This window comes from Toxotes jaculatrix, chromosome 2 (genome assembly GCF_017976425.1).
Source record: "Toxotes jaculatrix isolate fToxJac2 chromosome 2, fToxJac2.pri, whole genome shotgun sequence".
NCBI classification, from domain to species: domain Eukaryota; kingdom Metazoa; phylum Chordata; class Actinopteri; family Toxotidae; genus Toxotes; species Toxotes jaculatrix.
In genome coordinates, this window is record NC_054395.1 from 27,340,121 (window position 1) to 27,366,326 (window position 26,206).

Here is a 26,206-nt window from a genome sequence, read left to right on the forward strand (position 1 = left end):
TTGTTTTTTGTTTTCTGCCACTGAGCTCTATCCAATTAAACCACCTACGATCCGGCTAGACTTAATTGTGCTGCAATATTATGTATCCCTCTGCATACCTGTTTGATGCTATTCTCCTCTGAGCTGGTCGAGTGGCCTAATTGAAAGTATTCAACAGACGATTTATTGGCAGGATGACACTGGCTTACTGGCACACACCGACGTTACATTTGCCAGTTGGAGGCAACCGAAGCACCGAAACCAAAGCTGAAGTGAAAACACAGCACAGCACCTACTGAGGTGTTAATAGAAGAGATTCAGCAGCAGGATCAAGGTGAACAACACCCACAGACATAACAGTGTCAGGTTTTATAAAGGAATTCATAAACCACAAGAATGAGGATTTATAATGGAATTCAGGAACAGAGATGAATGCAATGCTATAATTTGATGAACTCTTTTTACTGCTCGGGCACAATGCAGATGCTGATTTTCCTCGTGCTTACATTTGGGCAGCGTGTTGACCAATTAGATTTAACTGGGTGAAAAGCAGACAAGTCATAATTCACCCTCGTTTTGCCCCTTCTTTATTTTCTTTTTTTATTACATCATTAATTAAACTATCTGTAAGCTTAAAAGAAGGGAGGGGAAACCTGGATACTAGAGCGATTAGAGAAATCACAGAAAAATGTCACCGTAAAGGACGACTGCATGAAATCTTCTGTGCTGTTATTTGCTGTTGTTGCACCATAAATTGAAGCTAATTGGGCGACAGCGGGGCTGAGTCGGTGCAACACTAATATGACTGAAGGATCATTGGTTTAAATCTCTACTTGGGGAAAATCCTGCTGCAGTGAATGCGAAGCATTCATTCTTCTTCGGTTAATACCATTAGAGAACTTTGGATTGGCCTGCCGAAGCTGCACAGTGGTCATCAGCTCAGCATAGGCAGTGGCACTGGCCCACCGAGACTGTGGTGCTCTGTGGTATGCGTGCTTAAAAATAACACTCCCTTACAACTAAAATAAGACTCTAACACCTTATTAGCAACAAGACTGAGAGCCTGAAGCGCTGTGAGGCTGTACTTAGGCACAGCAGCACTTTGAGCTATCAAATATCAGAATGTTAACAGGCCCACAATGACAGTGCTACAGTTCTTAGCAGGTGTAATGTCTACCATGTTCACCACCTCAGTTTTACAGTTAGTTTAATGTTAGCGTTATCCTATTTGCACCCACTAAACACAACTTACAGCAGTCATTAGTTTTACAGGTATTTGGTTTCATCTGGTAGATGTTGAGACATTTCACTGTATGTTTGAAAATGTTGACCTGCTGGTGGCGCTATAGGAAGTCAGGGATCACCAAAGTCATAAGGACTGGGCCCCATGGATATCCAGACCAAATATGTCTGCAATCCAGGCAGTTTAGATATCTAATTAAAAACTAAACATGTCGTCCTAAGTAACTGTGCTCAATCCTCTGAGTACCATGAATGTCTGTACAAATTTTCAAGGCAATCTATTCAGTAGTAGAAATTTCAGACTGGACCAGAGTGGTGGACTTACAGCATGACATTGCCATCCCTCGAGCCACTCCACTAGCGTGGCTGAAACGATTTAACTCACCAGTGCTTTAAATGCACTGGTTCCTTAAAATCCACGTAACGTCCCTAACCAAATGTTTAGTAAGTTGTCTGTTACTTTTAAGGTAAAGGTTTTGGCACAATTCAGACCGTCTCCCCGAACAGCTCCGATGTGTCAGTTTCTTCAAGGTCTCTGCAATGTAACTGACATAAACTCGGTCTTTGGTAATGATATTCATTGAAATATTTAGAGGCAGTCTACTGTCTTTCATATGGTAAGTTATGTGGTCCATTGTTCCATGGTGGATATGGAAATGTGTTTCTGAAGTAATATTCTCAGCATATTAGGGGCCTCTGATTAAAGTAGATAACGGACGGAAACTTACAAGCTTAGGCTCACACACATTTTAGACACTCTGGACGGCGACGTGATGAAACACGAGCGAAAGTTTTAATTTCCAATTCAGCAATTCATAAATGAAAGATAAACAAATCTTTAAATAAACCACTGGATGTTGGCTCTGGGACACCAATTTGTTTTCAAGTCTTGATTGCTACGCTGATGCCACACACACAGACACACACACGCACACACAGATGCTCACAGAGGGATCAGTCCACACAAAGACTTGTCTTCATCATTCAGATGATTCATGCTCGGCCGCAGTGGAATTGTGCCTTTATTGCCTTGGCTGATCAACTTGACAGGCAGTAATGAAATGAATGACAGGAGATATCCCTGCATAGTACCCAGCTTCCACACACAAAGCAGCCCAGAGTCTCTGTCCACCGGAAGCGAAGGAATTCATTATTAACAAATTAATTAGTCTTAAAAGTCTCACGCAGAACTTATCAGGCCTTTGGTCCATCTGCAGTTTAAGCCCTGCGCCCCTTTTCACTGCTTCCTGAATGATCCCCGACATTTGTTCACACAGACGCGTCGCTGCGTTGTGCCTCTCACTGCCTCTGACACATGGCCTCTTCACTGCACTCAATCTTGCTTTGTGCTTTTTAGGATCCTTTTCTTAATCCCCATGATATACTGTAGCGTACTTGACTTTCTCTCATAATGTGTTGCACTACAGTTGTCAAGGCTAAGGACCCTCATATCCTGCTCCGTCACTCAGAAACTCTGCTGCGTTTTCAAATCTAGTTGACTGGGGCATGCAGGTGGCCTCACTGGTCCAAGACTAGCACTGCAACTAATGATTATGTCCACTGTCGATTAAATGCTGTGATTAATCACTTTGTTTGGTCCACGAAATGTGAAGAAAAAAAAATACTGGAAAATGTCCCTCACAGTTCCCTGAAGAATAAAGTGACATCTTCAAATGTCTTTCTTCTGTCTTCAGTCCAACCCCCCCCCCCCCCAAAAAATATCCACTATACAATGACATAAAACAGAGGAAAGAAACAAACCTTCACACTGGAAAAGCTGCACCCACAAAACCTTTGACATCTTCGCTGGAAAAATTACAACAAATGATTAATATCCCGACAATCAATTAACAGAGAAATCATTTCAGCTGAGACACATACGGTGTAACTCACTGTTCAAATCATTCCTCACTGTGATGCAACTGTCCAGTGACGACAGAAAACAATGAAATAATTCTAATTTCCACAAAGGGCCAAAATGATCAGCGGTCACAAATATGAGCTGCATGTTACATTTTGCTTTTCAGAAGTGTTGGGATTGTTCCTCTGTTGTGATGAATAAAAGCTGGGTGAGACAGAACAGCTGCAAGTGATGAAGAATGGATGTAGCTGCGGTGGATTTTTCAAACTGTCTGGGTTGACTCTCCTGACATTTAAGCTAACATGCACTATTTTTCTCTGTAGCATCTGTGCAGAAAATGACAAAGTGCTCACAAACTCCTTGAAGAAGACACCAACCACGGGCTAAACCTGCTCTGACTTCATGATTGCACTTTGACAAAGCACAGGGGGGCAATGTGGTCAAAGTGTGGCTGTGGAATATCACTGAAACCAAACCGAAACGGTGCCTCTGCACGTTTCTGTGAATTCCTCTGCATCTCATTCATAATTCTTCATGAGGATTTATGAAGTGACCGTGTTTGTCCAATATTTACAATGTGCAAGTCATATCCAGTAAACTGAGAGAGCTTGTCCTGATGCTGCTTAAAGCTGTAAAAATTACTGGGGAGACAGAGACACCCTCTGGTCTGTTTCTGCTGTTACTGCAGTCGGCTCCGGCTTAACAAGAATCAGTGAATACCAACATATTTTCACGTCAGTAAGGTCAGTAACTGAAAAACTGTTTCAGTATGGCATCACAGTGAAGATATTTATGTCATTTTAGCCAAATCATTCAAATGTCTACTGTTGTAACTGTAAAAAAATAACTAGAGGCCATCCTGACATGCTGACGTTAGCGAATCATGAGTACTCAGTTGTGACAGCTACATTATTACTTGAGTATTCAGTACTCATGGGTCAGGCCACACCTTTCCTCGCACTCTGCCTTTATTTTGATCTCAGCAACACCTGTAAGGTTTCATGACTGCCTAGGACGCAGTATTAACATATTAACACCTGCCAAAGTACTTAATACCGCATCTGTGGTGGACCCCTCCACAGTAAGTGTCCCCAGGACTGTATTCTGTCATGACGACTGACTCACACACACACACACTCACAAGGTGAAAACAATACCAGCCCTGCTGTCGCGGCTGGTGATCATTGGATCGTCACATTGTGCGAGATTAAGGTGGGATACCTTACTGGCTGCTTCAGTGGAAATCCTACCAGTTTAAAGACTGTCACAGAGCTCTGAGTGCTCGCTCCAGCTGCACAATGGATAAATACCAACATCTGTGTCATCAGAGGAAGCAGGGGAGTGAGAAGACAGATAAAAATGAACAGATAAGGACAGCGAGAGAGAGGGGGGGGGGGGAGAGGAGAGGGAGAGAGAGAGAGAGAGAGAGAGAGAGAGAGGGAGAGAGAGAGGGGACAGAGAGTAAACAAGGCCATCAGGGAAATAAGTCCAGTCATTTCCATGTGTGCTCCTCTGAGCTGGGGTTTAACAAGCTGTGCATAAAGACAAGCCTGTGTGGGTGGAGTTCCTCTTAATCATAGCTGTGAATGTTGAGAAACCTACGGGGAGGAGAAACTTGTTAATTGAGATCTTGATCCTCGGGAGGTCTCTGCTATAACTTCAAGCTCTCCATTTCTCTCCTCAGATATTTTATTAGCCTATGCAGGCCACACTCGAGGGCACAATTTAATGAGGTTTGTGCATTGTTGATATTTGTGGGAGCCACCAACCATCCAGCACACTCAGAGAATTATCTGGAAAAATGGAGCACAGATATTCAGAGAACACAATCTAGTACGATTTCACCAGAAGTCATTATTCTTTTATTTGTGACAAAAACTCTGAGGCCAACGTGCATTATTTTGATTCATAGATTGATTTGCTGAACTGCTGCAAAATCAATTTCCTATCTGAGTGTTTTTTTTAACTGATGCAAATAAAGACAAACATTTGTGTACTACAAAGGACTGCAACAATTATTTTCATTATTGATTAATTTACAGATTCATTTTATGATTAATCTATTAATTGTTTTATGGCAAATGTATTGAAAAAGTTTACCATTAAAGTTTATCTGAGCCATGTGAAGGGTTTGTCAACAATGAGAACAATGTGGGGAAACCTACAGGAAGGGACAAACAGCACTTTCAAAGAATCTCTGAATTTGTTTTAACCCGTGGATTGCAATGATTAGCATGACAGTAAAATTAGTGTTGTATCATCAGCTGAGTTATTGTTTTCATCCTATGCATCATCTTTAGCTTCATGACATAAGAGCAGGCGTGTTTGGTCCTTTCAGCCGTTAATGAGCTGGTTTTCCACGAGGTGCTTGTGATCACTCGCTTTCAAAAGAAGTGCACCGACTGTCGTCCCTCTAGAAACACTGTCCACCACAACCAAAGCCTCACACGCAACTGCACAGATGACCAACTCCTGAAAGCGACTGTGTAGTTTCAGATTTATTTTACCGTTACTAATGACGACAGCTTCTGTTTCTGAATTCCAGACAGTTCTGTGGATTTCAGGTTTAACTTTCTGCTCCTTCATTTGTAAATCATGGCTAATTAAACATTGTGGCCACAGATTAAGTTGAGATGACTTATTTAAGAAATCTGGATGTGCGTTAGCTCAGTTGGTGACAGACGATACTAATTTAATCAACTCTGATTTGATTCGAAGCCTTAACACCACAAAATTCTTAATAAGGTCAAGTATGTTTGATGCTTTTGTGCACTTTCATTTTAAGGAAACAAATTCACCAAGCAGAGAGCACTGTTGTGTCAGAGAGAACGTTTGTTCACTTCATCCAAACCTTTGGGGTCGTCAAATATGCAGCAGGGTCACAAATGAAATGGGTTTTAGAGCAGAATGTAAAATTTGCAAGAAGTTAAAAAGCTACACAGCTGTTTTGTTGCTATTTCTTTACTTCAGCTTGATCAACAAGAGTAAAAAAAAAAAATTTAACACGAGCTTTAAATAAAGGGCCAATTAAAATACACAAGAAATTATGTGAATTTATTTAATTTCCAAATCTTTACCTTCGTTGTCCTTGTGAATTTGTTTGCCAGAACTAAACACATACATCATCTGAGTAAACAAAAGCCAGAAGCTACAAACCTAAGCTGTTCTTGTTGATGCTTTGTTTGGCAAACGTCCTGTGGATGTGATACGAGACCTGCATGAAAAAAGTCCATTGTTGGGGCAGCTGTCAATGTCCATTTCACTGCTCAGCTTTCATCTGCCTCCAGGTTAATATTGTTACCAAACTTGGCATAGAGCTGGACCTTCAGATCACCCAACACTTGCTGTATCGCTGACACTTGTTCCTCAAGGCCTTTGACCTCCTGCTCCAGTGCTTCCTGATTACAGAATAATGGAAACTCCGATCATATGACAGCCACTGCAATTTCCCCACAGAAGGCAAGCAACAACAGCGTGAAGACATTTACACAAACCGGTTTTAATAAATAACATTTACCAGTAGCGGCATCAAAAACACATTCTAAAGGCGGGAGGAGAAAAACTCTGATGAGGAAAGAAGAAGAACTTAAAATAACCACGTATATAAATGTGCATCAGATTATAATCAGCAGATATAATGAGCTAGCTGTTTAACACACTTGTCAATCACTGTGTGCGGCAGACAACTCCACATCAGTGAATACAGGCCTGTGCAGTGCGCTTGTGTTGCGTGTAAACACAAGGACAAACATCCTGAAGTGACAGGAGGGAGGGCTAATGCAGAATCCCTCATGTTCACCGCCTGCCCTCTCTGAGGTTTATCATCTATGGAGCGCTGACACAGTCCAGCTCTGCTCCCACAGGGAAACCCGCCTTTGTGGAAACTGCCATCTGGCCAGCCTAGGGTGGCGGTGTTATTCTATTCTATCCAATCTGTGTTGTGGTGTTCTATTCAATATCACCTGCACGTACACTTAAAGAAGAAGAGGTTCTACATTTTGTGAATCACTCTGATTTGCTCTGTTGCCGGGAGTCGGCTGAGAAGATCGTTTGCGCTCGCATGTCTGGAGTCTTGTTGGAACTGTGAGGACGCCAGAAAGCAAATAAGCATCTTTCACTAAATTTACAGTATTTACATATTCGGCTTCCATCAGTTCTTATAGTCTGATAATGAAGTGAGCCAACACTGCACATTTGTAAATCTGGAAATACTGGCACATCTCAACTTTAATAAAACTGAATTTTTTTAAAGGGGTGTACAACAGTGTTGTGCGTCCTTGGCAGGCTTTTTTTTTGGACTGAACCTCGGGAAGAGAAAGATGTGTGTTTTGCGAGCTGACTGTTAACAGTTTAACAATGTGAAATAACTAACATGGGTTTCAATAAAATCCATAAAGATGACACAGTGTGTGGATTTGTGTGTGCAAAAACATTTTATGATTTGTGGCGTCTTTATTGGTCTGAACTGCAATTTCCAAATGTGGTAACTACTTTTTTTCAGTCCACAGAGTGAGAGAGAGACTTTGACAAGTTTGGATGTTGTGTTACAAGTGGCACAGCAAAAATAAACTGTAATAAGATGTGTGAACAGATGCATGAAGCATGTGAAACCCTGCTTTTTCAGAACTGCAACAAAACACAACACTTGACTGTGATTCACATGAACAAGATGATTCTCTTCAGATTCAAAACAGTGTGCTGATTTCAAAAAGATTCAGTTGCAAGAGCATTATATGAAGATAAATGAATACATATTTATAACACTCCAGGCTTCGCTCACATTGAGACGCGAGATTCTGTTTGCTGTTTTACAACCTAGACCTTATTGTAATGTGTATAACCAGCAGCTATTCAGATTTAAAACAGTCGAACATGTCAATAGGGTTTAGATAGTTCTGCACCAGAAGCAGAAATCTGTGCAAAATATACTCAATACAACTTAACAGAAAGCATGTAGCACAGCTCTTTTTTTTAAAAAACCCAGATTGGTTATGAAAAGATCTTTCCTGATATTTTTATTCAGAACCAACAAAAGTATTTGTTTAGATAAACTGCTTTGAAAATATTTGCCACGTTGAAAATTTTTGCCACTAAGCAACGCTTTATTCTGTTAAGCTTCAATGTTGCTTTCAAAACAATTAGATGAAAGAGGATCCAGATCAAGAAAATGTTAGTAACAAATACACAAACCACGCAAACTTACGTCGCCAGTTTTCTGTTTTTAAATAAAATGAGTAAACATTTTCTTTTAATAATAAAAACTAAAAAAAATTTTAGACTTATATATTCTGTCATACTGTCAGTTTTAAAATCAATTCACTTTAACATTCTTATTTTAGAGGTTAACCGTTTAATAAATGAGTTTCTATATCTATCACTATATGCTAAATTCTCCCCCGCAGTCCTTTAACTTGATGACTTTGGCTTAATGAGGGTCTTTCACTGATGATTAAAAGTTTGAGGAGCATGAAAAAGTATTTAGAAACCTACCTTTGCTGCCTCCAACATCTCTTGTGTTTCTTCCTGGGTGTGACTGATAAAGACATCACCAATTTGATAAGGGATCAACAGTGAGTCGTCATCTACCATCATTAGGTCGTCACTGGCATCCTGTAAGTTCTGCAGCAATTTCTGCATGGAGACATCCGCAGACCATTACAGAGTTTTAATGAAGGCTGCTCACAAATCAGCATTAGTAATTAACCAGCTGCAGTGCGCTACAGAATACAATTACGTGTGACTCATCAGAACAAATTGACTTTCAAAGGAATCAGGAAGTGTTGATTCAACTTTATGGCCACTTTATGGTCAACTTTAAGTTCTCATGAATTGAAACGATGAAAGGTGATTCCAGTTGTTTTAAATTCCCAATTTGTATCAGTGGTGGTAGACTACATATTAGAAAAACCTTTCAGTAATGCAATAAAGTTCAACAGTACCACAATTGCACAATAAAAAAAAGAGAGAAAAAAGCCATAAAGTTGAATCAATGCTTCTATTAAACAGTGTCAACAATCACTGAACATTATAACCCTCATGAAAACGTATTCCTAGCTAGGTGCAGCAAATAAACTGGCAACTGAATTTAAGTACATTATATCATGTTAAATATTACATCTGTTAAGCAGTCACAAGATTGTATGAGGTCTAAACAAAATGCCATTACTCACAAACCCCATTATGACAAAAAAAAATCTGACTTCTGTAAACTTGGCTGATGGCACAGTGAACTCTGACTCTGTGGTATGACTGTGTTCACAACATACAGCACTTACTTTTTTTGCCTCTATTTCACTTTTGAGTTCTGTCATCCGACTCGTGTTCCTGGCGAATTTGTTGATCTTCTGCTGGTCTTCAAATGTGACATTCACGTCTTCAACCGCCTGCAAACAAGAAGAAATACTCAGAACCTGTACTTAAATAAAAGTGGTAAACATAACAATGTAAAAAAAACTCCATTACAACTGCAGGTCATGCATCCAGATTCTTACTGAAGCTAAAGTGTATTATCAGCAAAATGTACTTAATAAAAGAATAGAAGTAAAAATATCCACTATGTAAGCACAGTTATAATATAATGCAATCCAATACAACAACGCATGTAAATATTTGTGACATGACAAACTAATCAACTAATTATATCTGCTCTAGTTACCTGTCTGTTGTGTTGAGTAGTTTGGTTTGATAAATGATTATTTTAAGCTACCAAACAAACCGCAGTAAAAAGCACTGAAGCTGCCTGATACTGATTCTTAAATGCAGCGGAGTCGCATTATCAAGCGTCATGAAATGGAAACACTCAAGCAAACTAAATGTAACTCAAATGTTTACTTAAATACAGTACTTGAGTAAATGTAATCGGTGACTTTCCACCTCTGAAAATGAATTAAATCTACAGTCAAGGCTCGTGTTATCCAGTTAAACAGAGCATAGCAAACCTGTCGTTCACTTAATATGAGTGGCCAATTTAGCTAATGTTAGCTAGCAAAGCGGCGTCCTGTCGCCGTTGTCGGGTATCACAGACCTCCTCCTCTGGCTAGTTACCATCAACATTATTATTATTAGCATTACTAGCATTTTATCATTTGTAAGCTGGTGAATTCTGAGTTAGCACTGACAGTAAATAATCAACTAATAGCAGGATAGGTCCAGCTACCCCGTTAGCTACCAAGCTAACTCACTGAGACGCGCTACACGAGGGCGTGACTACGCTTTTAAATATCACAGACGCCAGATTGTGGCTGTTTTACCGCATGCAGTCATACGAGTCTTTATTTGAAACCCAAGGCTTATAAGCGATGGAATGTCTCAAAAACAAACTAGGCTTTTAAAAAAACATATATATATTTTAAACTTACGACGGGTCCCTTCACAGTGGCTGCCATCTTGGCTTCCTCGGCTGCACAAAGACAGCAGGACTGAACACGACAATATAGCTATACCGCCATCTAGCGGGGCGGAAACTCCGGCGTGTTGCAGTAAAATATGTCGGTAAAATGCTTAACTTTGTCAGCTTTAAGCATTTAGTAGCATATTCCGGCTGTCGCTCGCTCGCACAGCTGCTTTTCAAACAAACACATTTTACTGTAACATGAAACTTGACCTTTAAGTCAACAGCTTAACATCCTAGGACATTTTTATCAGTTTCTCCAGAAGTGAAAAAATCAGGCAGTTTGGCTTACATTTATCATTAATTATCTCAAGAAATGTGCAAACCTGCTTAGAATATGTCAGCCTAGTTATTGTATCAACCGGAACTGCTGCTCTGTAAATATTTCTAGAGCAAACAGTACTGCACCCAAGTTCAAATATTTACTGAATACATCTGCAAAGCTAAAGCACTGTTAATCCAATTTAGAGTGGCCACGGGAGATGTCAGTGAATCCAATGAACAGCACCACATCAAAGACAGGCATGTGCTGTTACATGCTATCTGCCACTGGGCAGCATCATGAGAAAACCTACGGCGCTGACCTGAGTTTATACGTTGTTCCTTCCATCTAGTCTTAAAATCAATGGCCTTTTTGTAAGAATCGTGCTGCTAATAAAACTAGTAGGCTGTTATGCGTTGGTACATCATAAAGAGTTTGCTTGAGGTCTTGAGCTCAGCTGCAAGCCTCGCATGAAGTCAGAAGTGCAAACAGGGGAATCCAACTCCCACCTCAAGCTATAGGCTACAATTGGGACATTGTGTTCAAGGATTCCAAGCCTTGTCGTAGTAAATTCAATACATACGGCAGGGTAAAACACAGATAGGCTACTTTGTGGTTGGGCTGATTTGCATAAACAGGCTTGGATTCTTTGAGGTGATAAGAAGTAAAACAAAATGAGTGTCAAGGAGCTTTAATCAGCACGATCACTGCACATTTACTCACAAAAGTAACAAACAAATCATAAAGACGAGAATAATAAAAGAAGGAATAAATCAAATGATGAACTACTGTCACTTTGCCTTTGATAACTGAATGCCTCTCAGATAGGCGTGTGGGTATTGATGCATTGACAGGCCCTCAAAGTCATTTAAATGTGAATATGTGGAGGCATTTGAAGAGAGATGATTTAATTACGGAGCTCTTTGTCTGTTTTGATCAGTAAAGCAGATACTTGATCCTTGCAACTCAAAAAAGCTTTTTTTATAAAAAAATATCAAAGTAATACAGTAGACATTTTAAGGCACATGTCACTTTGATTAATTTTAACTCAGAATTTGAATCTTTAAACAGCTCTGAGTGTAATGACCTGAATGATAAAATGCTTAAAGTTTTCTCTTCAAAACCACAGTAACCAGGTTAAAGGAACAGTGCTGTAATTGCAAACATATTTATTTTTGTTTTGGCAGGGTGGAAACGTGCCAGACTAGTATCCTTAATACACATCCTGTTACTTCACAGGTACATTTGTCAACAGAAGTGTGATGAGACATCTTATCATAGGGTGCTTGATTAGAGCGTATCCTCATTATGATCTTGTCAGGGTATTTTCTGACAATTCAGAGGGAGATTATCGTGAGCTAATCATGTGCTTTAACCAAAGAGCACCAACAGTCCGCTGGCAAGCTTTTCGCTGGAGGAAATCCAATTGATTACCTAAAAAAAAGCCCCACCCATTTTAAAGCACACATAAAATAGCCTGTTAACAACAGCCTATATACACAGTGGGGCAGGTACAGCAAGTCCATCTCACTGAGTGACAGACACTTTCCATATTAGTTTTTCTGAAGGAGGATATCACTTGCTTGGCTTGCAGAGGTGTAATAAGGTAAGACACAATTACAACATTTTTACTCAGTCATAGTCACTGAGAAGTGTTTTATTTGTTGTATATCTTTGCTTGTCAGTGTAACACAACAAAACTATGCTTCTGTTTTGTTTTCTTTTTTCTATTTAAGTTGCTCCAGTTGAATTTGAGCTGAAAGCTGTGGGTCTGGACTGGGAAAAATATGGGAAACGAGCATTCCAAGAACAAAGAGCTAACCAAGGTAAAACTAAGCAAATAATACAACAAACCTGTAATGCTGTGTCTGTAGCATCTCTAACTTTGCTGCCTCTGAGTCACACATGCAAAGTAAATTTTCAACCCACAAGATTTCCAACATGCTGGATTCTTCAAGTGTGTGTTTAACATCACCCCCACCCCCCATCCCCCTTTATAGACAACACCTTGTGAAGTGCAGAGCTGACACAGCTCAATCTTTATTTTTTCTTTATCATTTAATTCATAGAATGGGAAAATTCCTGAGAAGCATGAAAATGGATCAGTGAATGGCCTCTCTGCAAACATCACATCTAATGGATTGGAGATTGAGGGTGAGTGATCATGTTTTTTTTTCCTTTTCTTATTAAGATAAATAAAATGAAAGTAATAAATGGTAATGCCTTACCTGTAAAATAACATGGTGTTAATACCTAAATGCAAAGACTCTTTTCTTAGAATTTGGAGAATCTCAGGATGAGAGAATAGCTTTTGACTGCCCTTCATTCTGTTTAATTGTATCTTAACATGGGAAAATGTTGTATATCAGCCTGTGACAGACAAAATCAGCTGATCTTTCCATGTCCATGTTGGATTAGTCCTTTGGACTCTTATAATACTCTGTAAACACACTGACTCCCAGCTGGACTGTATCTTGAGTTGTCCAATGTAAACTATAGGCGTAGTCTCAGACACTGACAAGGAGTAACTATTTGACCTGTCTGCAGTGACAATAACTCTGTAAGATTCCCACTGGCACTTGAGTTTGTCTAAGAGCTAATGTTGACGCTGGAGATAAAGAGAACGAAACTTTCTTTTTTGACGAGCCCATGTTTACTTCATGGAGCGCTGCACAAGTAGATATCGTGCATGGGTTTAATGCTGCATGGAAAGAGTTTAACATTCACTGTCTAATAGCAATAACAACAGTGAACTACTGCACCTTCCTCACATTTGTTATTATTAAGATTTATTATTGCAGCACAGACTTAAAATGGCAGAAATCACATATTTAAAGAACCAATCAGCAACATTTTGACGAACATTTAAATAAATATGCAATTTGACTTAGAACTGAAAAAAAAACATTAACTAGCAATTAATTTTTTATATTTTGAAATTTGGTGCATGAACCAAAAACCTTTTGTTTATATTTTAATCAAATATTCTTCTGTTTTGCAGTTAAAGGTGAAACCATAGTCCACCAAAACGGTGAACCCTTGTCCTTAAACCTTGCCACAGAATCGACTGAGCCTGACTTTGTGATAGTCGAATCAGACTGTCAGCCAGCTGAGGCTCAAGTTATTTCTGAAATGCCTGAACCCACCGTCCAGAAGGAAGAGGTCAAGAAAAATAAAGGAGAAAAAGTTAGTCTTTTTGGCAAAATGTTGAAAAAGAAAGCAGAACCTCCAGCTGACGTCGAGAGTAAAAAGAGAGAGGAAAAAGAGACGTCAAATGAAGATCAAACGGACCTAAGCCCTCCTGCCCCTGATCCACAGCTGGTGAGTAGACTTACTGTTTACTGTTACTGTTTATTTTTAAAGGATAAGTCCAGTGATAGTCTCTATTTCTTTATGGTGAACAAGTCTAACAAAAAGACCAAAACCAAGAATGAACTGATTCTACTAATAAGTGTCGCCTATGTAGCTGAGGCCTGACATATCTTTTCCCTCTTTATCACAGAGCTCCATTGTTGTCCAAAATCTATTACAAACACATCAGTGAGCCATGTAATCACACTGGGTGACATATTCTTTCTTTACAATGAACATGGACACAGTTTCCTCCCATCTGAGTAAAACTTACTTTATCGGTGTATTTTAGTCATAAAGTGCTAAGAGATGGCCTAAAAATAGTTGGTTTTTGTCTTTTCATGGGATTTGTTGACTAAAACAAATATATAGAAAACTACCCTTTATTGTTTTTGCCAAATTGCTCACAATCGTTTAGATTTAGATTATTTTGATAATTTAACTTTTAGCAGAACATAAACCATTCCAGAAAGATATTGCAAAAGGAAAATGAAAAGGAAATTTTTTTGAGACCACCTGAGAGACCACTAAAATACAATTGTGAAGCTTTGGTGTTTTTGTATTGGACAGCATTATACTGAGAGGGAAAAATAATGATATTATGTCCACCTCATTCACAGCACATACTGTATATGGAGCAGAAAAAACATGACCTTACAATACAATGCAATCCAATACAACAGCAACACACACTACAACCTTAGTAGTGTTTAATCAACATCTCTCTGACACAGTCTCAACAACAAATTAAACTTTTTACTACTATATGACATTAGAGTTTAGAAGGGTTTCTATTTTTTGGTAACTCAGTGTACACGCAGTGTGATCAAGAAGGTTGTTGTTCTATGTGTCCCGCATTCAAAAACCAAATGTGCTTCATCCTAACCTAACCTTCAACACGAATGTCGATTTTCATGATAAAGGCATTGAACTCAAACGAAGAAGAAGAAGCTGCCACCACAATCGTCATTGAGTTCCAACAGGAGGCTGAACGTCCACATCAAAAAGCTGAAACATCAATGCAAACGGACAGAAAAACTGAAGCTGATATTTCAACGCAAACCAGCAAAGATGACGATGCAACAGTTTATTCTGAGGTCCCAGTGGAGGAAGATTCACTGAATGCATCTACTGTTCTAATTGCTGAGGTGTTTGTTGGAGAGACTGCAAATGAGGAACCCTCAGACAATCAGACAGCTGGGATCATCAGTGAAGAGGTGGTTGTCGTGGAGAACGATGTGGATGAGAATATCTTCAGAGCGGTTACTGATAATTTTGAAATCATCTACTGCAACCCTGAGGAAAAGAGTATTAATGCACTTGAGAAAACTGAGCCACAAATCACCACAGAACCAGAATCCAACCCAAATAAATCCTTTACAGAAGATGAAATAGTGGCACAGGAAAATGAGAGTGAGGAAACTGAGCCATTGGAGGTCTCTTCCAGTCTTCCTAAAGTGGTGGCGGACTGTCTTGAGGTGGTTTTTGCTGCTATTTCTGAATCCACTGACTACATTGCTGCAAACCTGTACGAGCCAAGAGTAGATGAAGCAATTACTGAGGACGACGGTGAAGGAGCTGGAGACATATCAGCTGATATAGCACTGATTGAAACCACCGAACCTGAGCCTAATGTTGTCACTCCTGAGGCCAGGGAAGAAAATGGTGTTCCCTCCCTAGACGAAGAGTTAGTGACAATGCTGATGGAAACAATCTCTGCGGTTGCCCATGAGGAGGCAAATCCTACACCTGAAAACCAAGATGCACCTGTAGAAGAACTTCCTGCTATTCTTGAGACACAGATTCTAATTAAGGAGGAATCTGCCCATGAAGAGGGCAGCACTGATGATGCTGTTGCAGTTGGTGATGTACCAGAAATAAACAAACAAGAAAAACTCTGCCCTGCGACTGTTGATGAGCCTTCAGAGAAGAGTGACCACTGCCCAGAGGAAGAAATTATCATTGTGGAGGCTCGTTCCAGTGAGCCTGTCACCACTGAGGAATTTCCTGAAGAGTCTCCCTCAGATGAGGTCAAGCCCGAGTCAATTCCTGAAGTTGCCACTGCCGATGAGAACGTTGAGATTGGTGAAGATGAAATATCTGATGTGCGACCAGGAACAGTCGAAGAATCAGAGCCAAGTCCTGCCATTGTCAGTGAAAGTGAGATGGTGATACCAGAGGCAGCAATTGATGTCCTCTCTAAGGAACTAGAACTCAGTGCTACCACTCCTCAGGAGTCTGAAGCAGATAATGTTATCCCTCTGGAAGAAGAGGTTATTTCTGCAACAGTTTTCGTGCCCCTCTCTGGGGAGAGAGAAGTAAGCCTTACAGTTCCAGAAGAGCCTGTGGAAGAGATACGTATCCCGTCCAAAGATGAGGCAGTTTCTGAAGAAATGATTGCAGAAGCCATAGAGATTTTATCAAAAGAATTTGAAGCTGTGCCAGAAAGTCTTGAGGAAGACACTACTGTCCAAGAAGGACAAGAAGCCATTGAGGTTGCCATTTCTGAAGAACCTAAAGAAGAAGATGATATCGCAGAGGACAAAACTGAAGCATCTGAAGATGTTTTGGCACAAACTGAAAGCACTGAAACACCTGAACAAATTCCTCTAATCTCAGAGGACACTGCAGAGGAAGATCCAAGCCCATGTGAGGAAGATGCCATCACTGAGGTGATGGAGAACACACTAGACTCAGACACTGAAGCAATTTCCGAAAGCACAGAAACACCCTATGAAATTCCTGTAATCTCAGAGAAACCTGCAGAGGAAAATGCAACCCCTTACGAGGAAGATGCCATCACTGAAGTGATGGAGAACACACTAGACTTAGTCATTGCAGCTATTTCAGAAAGCACCGAAACACCCAGAGAAATTCCTGTAATCTCAGAGGAACCTGCAGAGGAAGATCCAAGCCCATGTGAAGAAGATGCCATCACTGAGGTGATGGAGAACACACTAGAATCAGTCATTGAAGCTATTTCAGAAAGCACAGAAACACCCAATGAAATTCCTGTAATCTCAGAGGAACCTGCAGAGGAAGATCCAAGCCCATGTGAGGGAAATGCCATCACTGAGGTGATGGAGAACACACTAGACTCAGTCATTGCAGCTATTTCAGAAAGCACCGAAACACCCAGAGAAATTCCTGTAATCTCAGAGGAACCTGCAGAGGAAGATCCAAGCCCATGTGAAGAAGATGCCATCACTGAGGTGATGGAGAACACACTAGAATCAGTCATTGAAGCTATTTCAGAAAGCACAGAAACACCCAGTGGAATTCCTGTAATCTCAGAGGAACCTACAGAGGACGATCCAAGCCCATGTGAAGAAGATGCCATCACTGAGGTGATGGAGAACACACTAGACTCAGTCATTGAAGCTATTTCAGAACGCACAGAAACACCCAGAGAAATTCCTGTAATCTCAGAGGAACTTGCAGAGGCAGATCCAAGCCCATGTGAGGAACAATCAGTCGTTCAAGCTTTTTCAGAGGAGCCTGAAGTCACTGAAAACATAGTTGAGGAACCTGAGGATGTACACGTAGATGTGCCATTAATGGAGGCCACAAAAGAGTCTAAGCCTTGTGTTTCAGTCCAAGAGGAGGAGAATGCTGCCCCTGCTGAAGCTCTGTTGGAAGACCCTGATAAAGATGCTCCAGCTGTGGCTGATGTGGAAGTCTTGGAATCCAGTGAACCAACTGATACCAGCCCTGTTGATTCTGAAGAGCCTGTGGAGGAGAGTGAGCAACAGCTGAGAAATGAAGTGCTAGTGGTAATGCTCGAGACATCTGAAGATGAAGCTACAGAAGAGATAACTCGAAAAACAGACAATTCTGATGATGTTTCAGCCACGGTTGAGGAGAACTTTGAAACTGAAAGTTTATATGAGCCCGTGGCGGAGTGTGTTGAGGCCATTCTTGAGACTATTGTAGAAGAAATAATTGCTGAGGAAGCTGAATGTAACCTTGTGACTTCAGAGGAGGGAGACCCAGACATCACTGCAGAGGAAGAATCTGAAGAGAAGGCAGAGAATGAATCAGGAGTGAACACAACAGATTCAGCACTGGACTCACAAAGTGCCGAAATTAGCGAAGGTACCTCAGTGACAAGTACAGACATGGAAGCTTTGCTTGATAGGCTGCAGTCCGCTTGCACATCAGCTGCTGAAGAATCAGCATATACGCTTGGCGGTTTAGAGATGTCTTCAGTGGGATACACTATTACTGTTACCATTCATGTGGATGCGAAGACAGAGCAGCAATAAAATGTGGAAGAAATGATCCGAATGTTGTTTCTGTTTTGAAAAATACTGGTCTACTTCATTAGAATATCACGTTTTATATTTACGGCAGTAATTGCAACTGGATTGTAAGATGATTTGTATCTTATAATAACACAAAGTGCCTATGTTTGTAAATATCACTGACAAAAACACACATTTTGACACATTTTCCAATAAAATGAAAAATGAAAGCTGTTCCTCATTGATGATTTTGTTCCGAATTTATTTGCATTCTGTTGTATTTATTGACAAAGAATACTTCAGAATAGATTCACTAAAAAAATAATCTTAAAACCAGGACCAAGCCAGCTCTGTATTTTTAAGATACACGCTATAAGCAAGGTATTTGAGTTTTCTGACATTTCTCAGGGCATAACTCTCGCGCATTGTTGAATATCAATGAGTGAGGGGTGGGACACACACATTAATAAAAGGGTGATTGTTGACAGTGCCCCGAGTAGGCAGAGGCATGGTTGGAATTGTGCTCCCATCTCAATGCTGCGATTAAGACACTCACTGCTTGCATATCAGCTCCACTGCTCTAACATAATACTCAAAGGCTAATTCTTTGTGATGGTGTATAGGAGACAGCTAACCTAAAGCAAGAATCAGAACCATTAAAGGAGCCACCAAGTGTGACTCTAGACCCAAGTCCAGAGGAAGAAAAAGCTCCTGAAACAGACAACGGACACAGTCAACCTTTGGAAAACCAAGAGGAGAGTAAGCCTGAAGATAATCCAGTTATGAACTTCTTCAAAACGCTAGTAAGTGACACAATTTGAGAAATTAAGTGTGGTTTTATATGCTCTTGATATTTCCAGTCGTTTCTCTTGTAAAATCAGACTGTTTGGCGAAGTGGGAAAAAAAAACAACAAATCCAACATTGTTATCTCTAACTATTACTGAAGGCAAACAGCTGCTCAAATAAGAAAAATGAAGCTGAGGTGTGTTCTACTTGCTGTCAAAACATTTGGTAAAATGCCTGGTAAAGTGGGGATCAGTGACAGTAAATTAAAGAGTGACGGTGTTTACAGTGTTCAATTTTGATTTCTCTGTTTATAATTCCACTTATTCCATGCTGATGTATGTGAAAGTGAAGTTTTAAACGTATCCATATCAAATTCTGCTATGATGACAGCGCCTTATGGAAAACCTACAACAAGCAGCTATTGTATTTCCTCTTCATCATGCTGTCTTTGGGATTCATGCCGTTTTAAAGAGTTACCATTGCCCTAGCCCCATGCTAATCAAAGCCTTGGAACATGCGGGAATGTGGCGGCCCATTGTTCAGCCCATAGTGTGAGCTCACAAGGGAGGCCTGTGCGGTTGGAAGTTGAGATTTGTGAAGATAGAGCGAGGGCAGGCCTACGCCATCTCCGGAGCACAATAGCTGTCACAATGACAGCGCATGTACTGTATGTGCTCTGTCAGGGACCTCAGAGTGCACTCTGTGTGCCTTAGTTAGTTTCCCATAAAGGCCTATGTCTGCATTCATGAAAGGCTTCTGTTTTTATCAAAATAATAATTTTTCTGTTCCTGTTACATCAACTGCATCCTCTGTTTCTGAACATTTTACACTGCAGCTTTACTAGCCAACTACATTAAATAACATAATACTCCATGATGCTTACACTTTTAACATTTGAAGGTTAGGGGCTTTGTTTTTCTTCTTATTTTTTGTGTCGTGTGTAAAAAGCTATTGAAGACGGTTAACTTTCCTTCCCTTGTTGAACAGGTGACTCCCACTAAAACACCCAAAAAGGAAACAACTACTCCTGATGCCACAAAAGAGCAGGTGAACAGATGTTCATGAAACATTACACGACACAAAACACAGCTCTTATCTGATTTCCTCTCATTGCTTCATGTCACATTCATTTCTATCTCCAAAGCTGTATCTGTGAATTGAATAACATTAGGGCTGATTATCGAACACAGGCCGCCGCTAGTTCAGGAACTGCAGGTGCAAGTTTCTGTGACTGGTATCAGTTTCTGTTCATTTCTGTTTCTGCTCTGTTTGCGACTTACATTGAGGATATTTCTGATTTCAAAAGCGTACACTTTATTTCTCAGGGACCAGCATTTACAGGACACGTACACAAGCTTTTCGCAGAGATTTGTTTGCTTCAGTTTTAATTTATTTCTCTAACTGCTTCCTTTTTTTTTCTGTTGCCAAATAGTCCCAGAAGGAGACCCAACCAGCCGCAACCACTACTGTGAGCACATAGCCCATAAAGTGTTTTAATTTGTGTAATAGATCTTGCAGATCACAAGAAAGGCATACATTTCTGATTCATGGATGGATTCAGTTCAACCATCAGTTCTAGAAATGACACTTTATTTGCCAATTTTCCATTTTAAATACTAATTAAAATTTTAATGGTTGAAGTTAGAAGAAAATGTAATTTCTGATACCATAACTGATACAATACTTCACCTAAAATTGCCATTATGTAAAATGTATTTGCTGCTAAAGGTGATGTTATTGGCCGTTTCCTACGGTTTTCCTCAGCAAATCATTGTTTTAACATCCTCTCCCCCTCTTCAATAGGCTGCACAAATATCTGAACCTCCCGCGGCACCCAAAGGAATGTCTATCCCACCACCACCTCCCCCAGAGCCACCAAAAATGGAAATCAAAGGAGAACCGGCTGCCAAATCTGTGAAACTCACACCAAAAGAAGAACCAAAAGCTGCTGCAAAGGAACCTGAGCCCTCAAAAGGAAAATCAGCCAAAGATACTCTGAGCAAATTCTTCCGCCCAAAGGTAAGGGAACAACTGGAGATTGTAATCTAATTATTTTAAAGGGTGTTTATTCATGTGGAGTTTCAGTGAGTGAATGTTCCACAGGGTGCCAGATTATAACATAGTGTGAAACATGCTGTATGTGAATTTGAGGTACTGCTAGGTGTCAAGGCATCCAAAGGCAAGGGTGCTTCAGCAAGTGGAGCCAATGCCCCGGCCAAGACTGCAGCAGTGGTACAGTAGATTATCATATTGTCAAACTGACCGTGGCTCATCCTGGTACTAACTGCACAAGAGCTGCTTTGTCTGGAGGTGGCAGAAACTGGGCAATTTGCTGTTTCTTAATTGGAACAGCAATTACGTGAGCTAGTATTTGTCCTGTTTTGAAATTCATCCAAGAGAATCGGGTTTTGTTTTGCTCTTTCACAAATGTGACTCCTCAGTCAGACGTGCAATAATAATGTGACTTTGGTCAAAAGGTTCCATCGGAGAATGGCACCACTGTTTCTACCACAGTCCAGTTTTCATGCAAAAACATATTACCAACATCAACAGTGCATTGGGGATTCATTTAGTTTAAAAAGTAGTTTGACATTTTGGGAAATTTGGGAATGACAGAGAGTGGATGAGTGTTTCCCAGAATGTCAAACTGTTCCTTTAACCAGTTCATGTTAGTTATCATTCTTTGCCATGTTAACATAATAAACCTTTCATGATTACATGCATTTATGAGGTTCTGAGGACATTTGCTTTCTGTCTTGTTAACTTTAACTAACACTGAGAACTCCTTCACTGTCCTGCAGACAATCAAAGAGGCGCCACAGCCAGCAGTAGAAGTACAGGTAAACCAGCTGTGTTCAGGGAATGTCCAAGTAATGTGTTCTGGTGTGTGTGTGAATCTTCCCTCATAGGATTTCAAACCTCTAACTAGAACAGTCGGCTTTGTTTTGAATTGAACTATCACTTGAGTATTTACAAAGCAGGCTATCTGTGGTACATAACAGACATGCTGCATGGTAAACTGTTTATATTTATATGCTCAGAATTAACAAGCAGTTTTACTCAGCAGGAGACACCAGTGGAGGCACCAGAGCCAGTTGTAGAACTCCAGGTAATTCAAAGAAGAGTTTTCAAAAGTGTTTTTTTCTTAGGGAGTGGATTAATCCTCTGATTATATCACATCACCACGTTCTAAATTGCAGTGTTATTTTTTTTTTTTCACATGTTCTGATACATTTGCATTTGCTCAGAGTGAAAATAAGGTTGAACCTCAGGAGACAGCAGAGGAGGTGGCACAGCCAGTTGTAGACGAGCAGGTAAATCAGCAATAATAATAATAATTCTAATAATAATTTTCTTCACTCTACAGGCACCTCCGACATGATGTTGTTACAGATGTGCCAGATGTTATGCTGTACCAATAATCTTTCATTTATTTCAGTAAAAACATCAAACTTGGCATTTGGAGTCTAAAAAAAAAAAACTAAAATAAATTAATGGTTTGATCAATTAATACTTTCATTTGTTGGAGCATTTTAGCAAGTTACATTCGATTGGTGTTTGTTATCCATCATGACAGATGAGTCAGGTCTTGATTTACTGCATTTAATACAAATAACTTTTCCTTCCCTGCAGACGGTGGATGGGTTAACACCTCCAGTGGTAGAAGCTGAGGTAAATTAAAGGAGTACGACATTTTGGGAGATTTGCTTTTTTTCTATTTTTATACTTCTTGTTTCTATACTTTGATTTAAACAAATGAGATGTGATCAATTGTGTTACCGCTGTACTGAGCCAGGGGAGCCATTTCCTCCTGCTTCCAGTCTTCATGCTAAGCTAAGCTAACCTGCTGCTGGCTGTGGCTTCACATTTAATGCACAGATGTGAGAGTGGTGCCAATCTCCTTATCTAAGCCTTTGCAATAAAGGGAATATGAGTATTTCCCAAAATGGTCAACCTATTCCTTTAAAGAAAGACAATCTCAGACTCTTCAGTGGGAACTGAAACATTCATTTTCCTTTCTTCTTTCACAGAAAATATTTCTTTTGGGCATGATGGTGTAGGTTCTCTCTGATTTTTCGGCCTCCTCTCTGCTGCGATCCTGGATATTTCCTCACCTTTTTACCTCTTCTTTCACTTACAGGTGGCAGATCCTGCTCTCACTCTGTCAGCTTCAATGATGGTCATGCCTTTAACTTGTAAATAGCCCATGATGTGTATTTTCCTCTCTTGACAAAAGAAAGTGGATCCCTCAAAAGCTAACACCCTGGAGGCTGCCGCAAAGCCGGAACCGCCCCCGCCTGTTCAGGAAGAAAAGAAAACAGCCTCAAAATCATCCTTCCTTTCTCTCTTCAAGCCTAAAGTAAGGACCTATTCACTTATTTTTTTTTTTCATAAGCCAGTATCTGAAAATCTCTGAGTGTGAATTGGGGTGCAATCACTAAACAGAAAGTAACAGATTGATGTGAATTTGAGGTACTGTTAGACCACATGACCACAAAAGTCCAGGCAGCCTCCACAAGTGGAGTTCGGCTCCTCAGGAGAACTACTGGAGTGGTAAATACAGTAAAATCACCTCTCGAGAACAGATGCAATATTAACCAGAGTGATTTCATTAATTACATCTGGTATTAAAACCTGCTCTAAAACAACTTTTTTTTTTTTTGGCTGAAGTATTTTTCTCCATTTGTTATTATATTTGAGAACCATAACAACATACATCAGTACTTCTGTGATCATCCCTCATAATGTTGCAGTCACTAAGACAGACTGGATCCTAACAGCAGATGTACATCTTAATGTCACTTCAAATGTCAACTCAAAGTCCATCTGCACTTAAATGACAGGAGCAAATTAGATGCTGTTATTCTCTGTTGCTCTAGAACTGGAATAATTTAGTTTTCCGACATGTACCTCAACGCTTTCAGGCTGCTGAACCCAAGAAGGCGACCCCTGCCCCAGCTGCAGCAGCAGAGGCAGCTCAGACGGCTAAACCCAAGGAGGAGCCCAAAGCAGCGGCCAAGTCGTCAGAGGTGGTTGTAGATAACAAACAAGCTTCAGTGGCCCCCCAAGCTGGAGATGATGCAGCCAGTGTTCCCAGGAGACTGGAGAAGAGGAACTCCATCCAGCTGTTCTTTAAAAATCTGGTAAGGACAGCATCACTTTTCCACAGGTATTACTGACTACGGCTCTGATGCAGAGACGAAAACACTCTGAAAACACATACAACATGTAAGAATATTATTACAGGTCTGTCTGATGGGGTTTGTTTTGAATGCAGCTGCATATTGCAACATGTTGTCGCTTCATCCCCACTAGATGGCAGCAGCAACTCACTAAGTAAATAAAGGTGTAGGCCTACTTCACAATGCAGTGTTCACTGTTACACTTCCTGAAAACTGTTTTGCACAGTTTGATTTTAATAACTTACATTTAAAGAATTTGACTTTGTCCTATGTGTGAACTAATTCAGAGGACTCACATTTTGTGCTGCATTGCAAGCTAGTATATAGTATAAGTATAGTGAAATCATGTGACGAGGGAGAAAAAGTTGGAAATTGCTTCCCGGAGCTAGCATAAAGAACAAGGTTAAACAAGGTAAAACAGAAACAAATGTCCAATAAGTTCAAATTTGGTTTGGATGACATGGCTCTTTAAAGACAAGAGCTGTACAGTAAATAGTGAAAAAGTGAAAAAAAAAAAAACAACAACTATTTTCGATTTTCTCCCTTCAATTTTCAGGGTCAGAAACGTCATTCCACAGATGCCGGAGTCCAGACAGAGCCGGTCACTGTTGCTCCAGCAGCAGAGAAGGCCAAATGAAACCAAAAGCAACACTGAAGTTTCCCTGTACAGACTCCCTTACTCAATCTTTACCTCTCTCTGTGTCTCATCACCCCTTCAAACCCTTGAATTACTTTAACTACATTTTTTGTTTGTTACTGTTTAGAAGATACAATATGAAAGAAGAGGTTACTGGATAAAAGGATAAAAGCAAGTTGTGAGAGAGAATAGCAAGCAGTGGTGATTTGAAAGGGTCAAGGGCCCACTTGATGGTAAGGTTGTTGAGGTATATACAAATATATATATTTTTTGGTCATACAAATGTCTTGACAAGTATCGCAATGTGAGTGTGAAACCTTTTCTACAGGCATTTAAAGTGACTTCTCTCTGATCTTACGACCTGACACACTAGGCTTATGCAACATACAGTACCACGCTTTGCTTTTAGCAGCTAATTTGTCTGAAACATTTAAAAACACATTGTCAAATAGGTTCTATTTTTACACTTCGTACCAGAAAAATCATGCAGTCGTTGCTATGCAGAGGTTACTATGAAATGATATTGAGAAAGGTACTTAAATATATATGACTTTAAAACTGAAAGCTCCTAATAGAGCTAACTGCACTTACAGATTTTATTTTAACACTATGTGAGCTATTTGTAAACTAAAGCATGTACGTACGTATCTCAAATCGTCATATTTTGGGCCATATGGGAAATCACAATCTTTAGTGTTCTGTGGGGAACTGATTGTAAGTATTCATATTAACAAACGCATCTGAGGTGGCAAAATGGTGTCATTGTGCAAATGTGTCCTTGTGGTACGTTTTGCAGTCATAGTAGCAATAAATCACAGCCAATTAGCTTTTAATTTGATAGCAGCACTTTTTGTCATGTCATTTAACTGAAGTATCAAAGTGTTTTTTTTTTTTTTTTCATTTGTCCTTGGCATATGTGCAATTGATATCGTGCTTTTTGTTTGCCTATGTGTGTCGCGTGTATGTGTAACTTCAGTTATCTTGAAGCCAATAAATGTGTTCACCATTTGTCTCTTCTTCATCAGCGTAAACTACAGTGGAACTGAGAAACTTAAATATAACTGGGTGTTGCACATCTGCAAAAATATGTGGCTTAGCAAGCTGCTCTACACCCAACTTTGCTATGTTGGGTGTAGAGACAAATACTGCAAGCCTTGCTCATTTATGTATTTGTTTGTTTCTGACAGACAGACTGACAGGTCTCTGACAGACGTGGTCACTGCTGGCCATCACTTGTAACTCTGACAGACCGAGTGACGACTGCTACACC

General features: G+C 40.1%; 2 protein-coding genes across 4 annotated transcripts; one reads left to right on the plus strand and one right to left on the minus strand.

Annotated features, from left to right (window-relative positions):
• Positions 1 to 4,928: 4,928 nt before the first annotated feature.
• pfdn4 (prefoldin subunit 4) lies at positions 4,929 to 10,500 on the minus strand. Its single transcript, XM_041061619.1, has 4 exons — positions 10,441 to 10,500; positions 9,358 to 9,465; positions 8,573 to 8,713; positions 4,929 to 6,480 (listed from the first exon to the last, which is right to left on the minus strand). The coding sequence occupies exons 1-4, from the start codon at positions 10,465 to 10,467 to the stop codon at positions 6,349 to 6,351; spliced, it is 408 nt and encodes a 135-aa protein (XP_040917553.1). The 5' UTR covers positions 10,468 to 10,500; the 3' UTR covers positions 4,929 to 6,348.
• Positions 10,501 to 12,240: 1,740 nt separating this feature from the next.
• Positions 12,241 to 25,944, plus strand: bcas1 (brain enriched myelin associated protein 1). 3 transcript variants are annotated; one of them, XM_041065101.1, is made up of 15 exons: positions 12,241 to 12,340; positions 12,471 to 12,560; positions 12,804 to 12,888; positions 13,736 to 14,055; positions 18,953 to 19,132; positions 20,104 to 20,163; positions 20,549 to 20,584; positions 20,920 to 21,135; positions 21,918 to 21,956; positions 22,181 to 22,225; positions 22,365 to 22,430; positions 22,750 to 22,788; positions 23,354 to 23,476; positions 24,042 to 24,260; positions 24,856 to 25,944. In XM_041065101.1, exons 2-15 carry the CDS (start codon positions 12,522 to 12,524, stop codon positions 24,934 to 24,936), a joined length of 1,548 nt encoding a protein of 515 aa, XP_040921035.1. In that variant the 5' UTR covers positions 12,241 to 12,340; positions 12,471 to 12,521; the 3' UTR covers positions 24,937 to 25,944. The 3 variants fall into 3 exon arrangements, with proteins under 3 accessions (XP_040921035.1, XP_040921043.1, XP_040921051.1); XM_041065109.1 differs by having other exon boundaries at positions 22,184 to 22,225; XM_041065117.1 differs by lacking the exons at positions 21,918 to 21,956; positions 22,181 to 22,225; positions 22,365 to 22,430; positions 22,750 to 22,788.
• Positions 25,945 to 26,206: the final 262 nt, after the last annotated feature.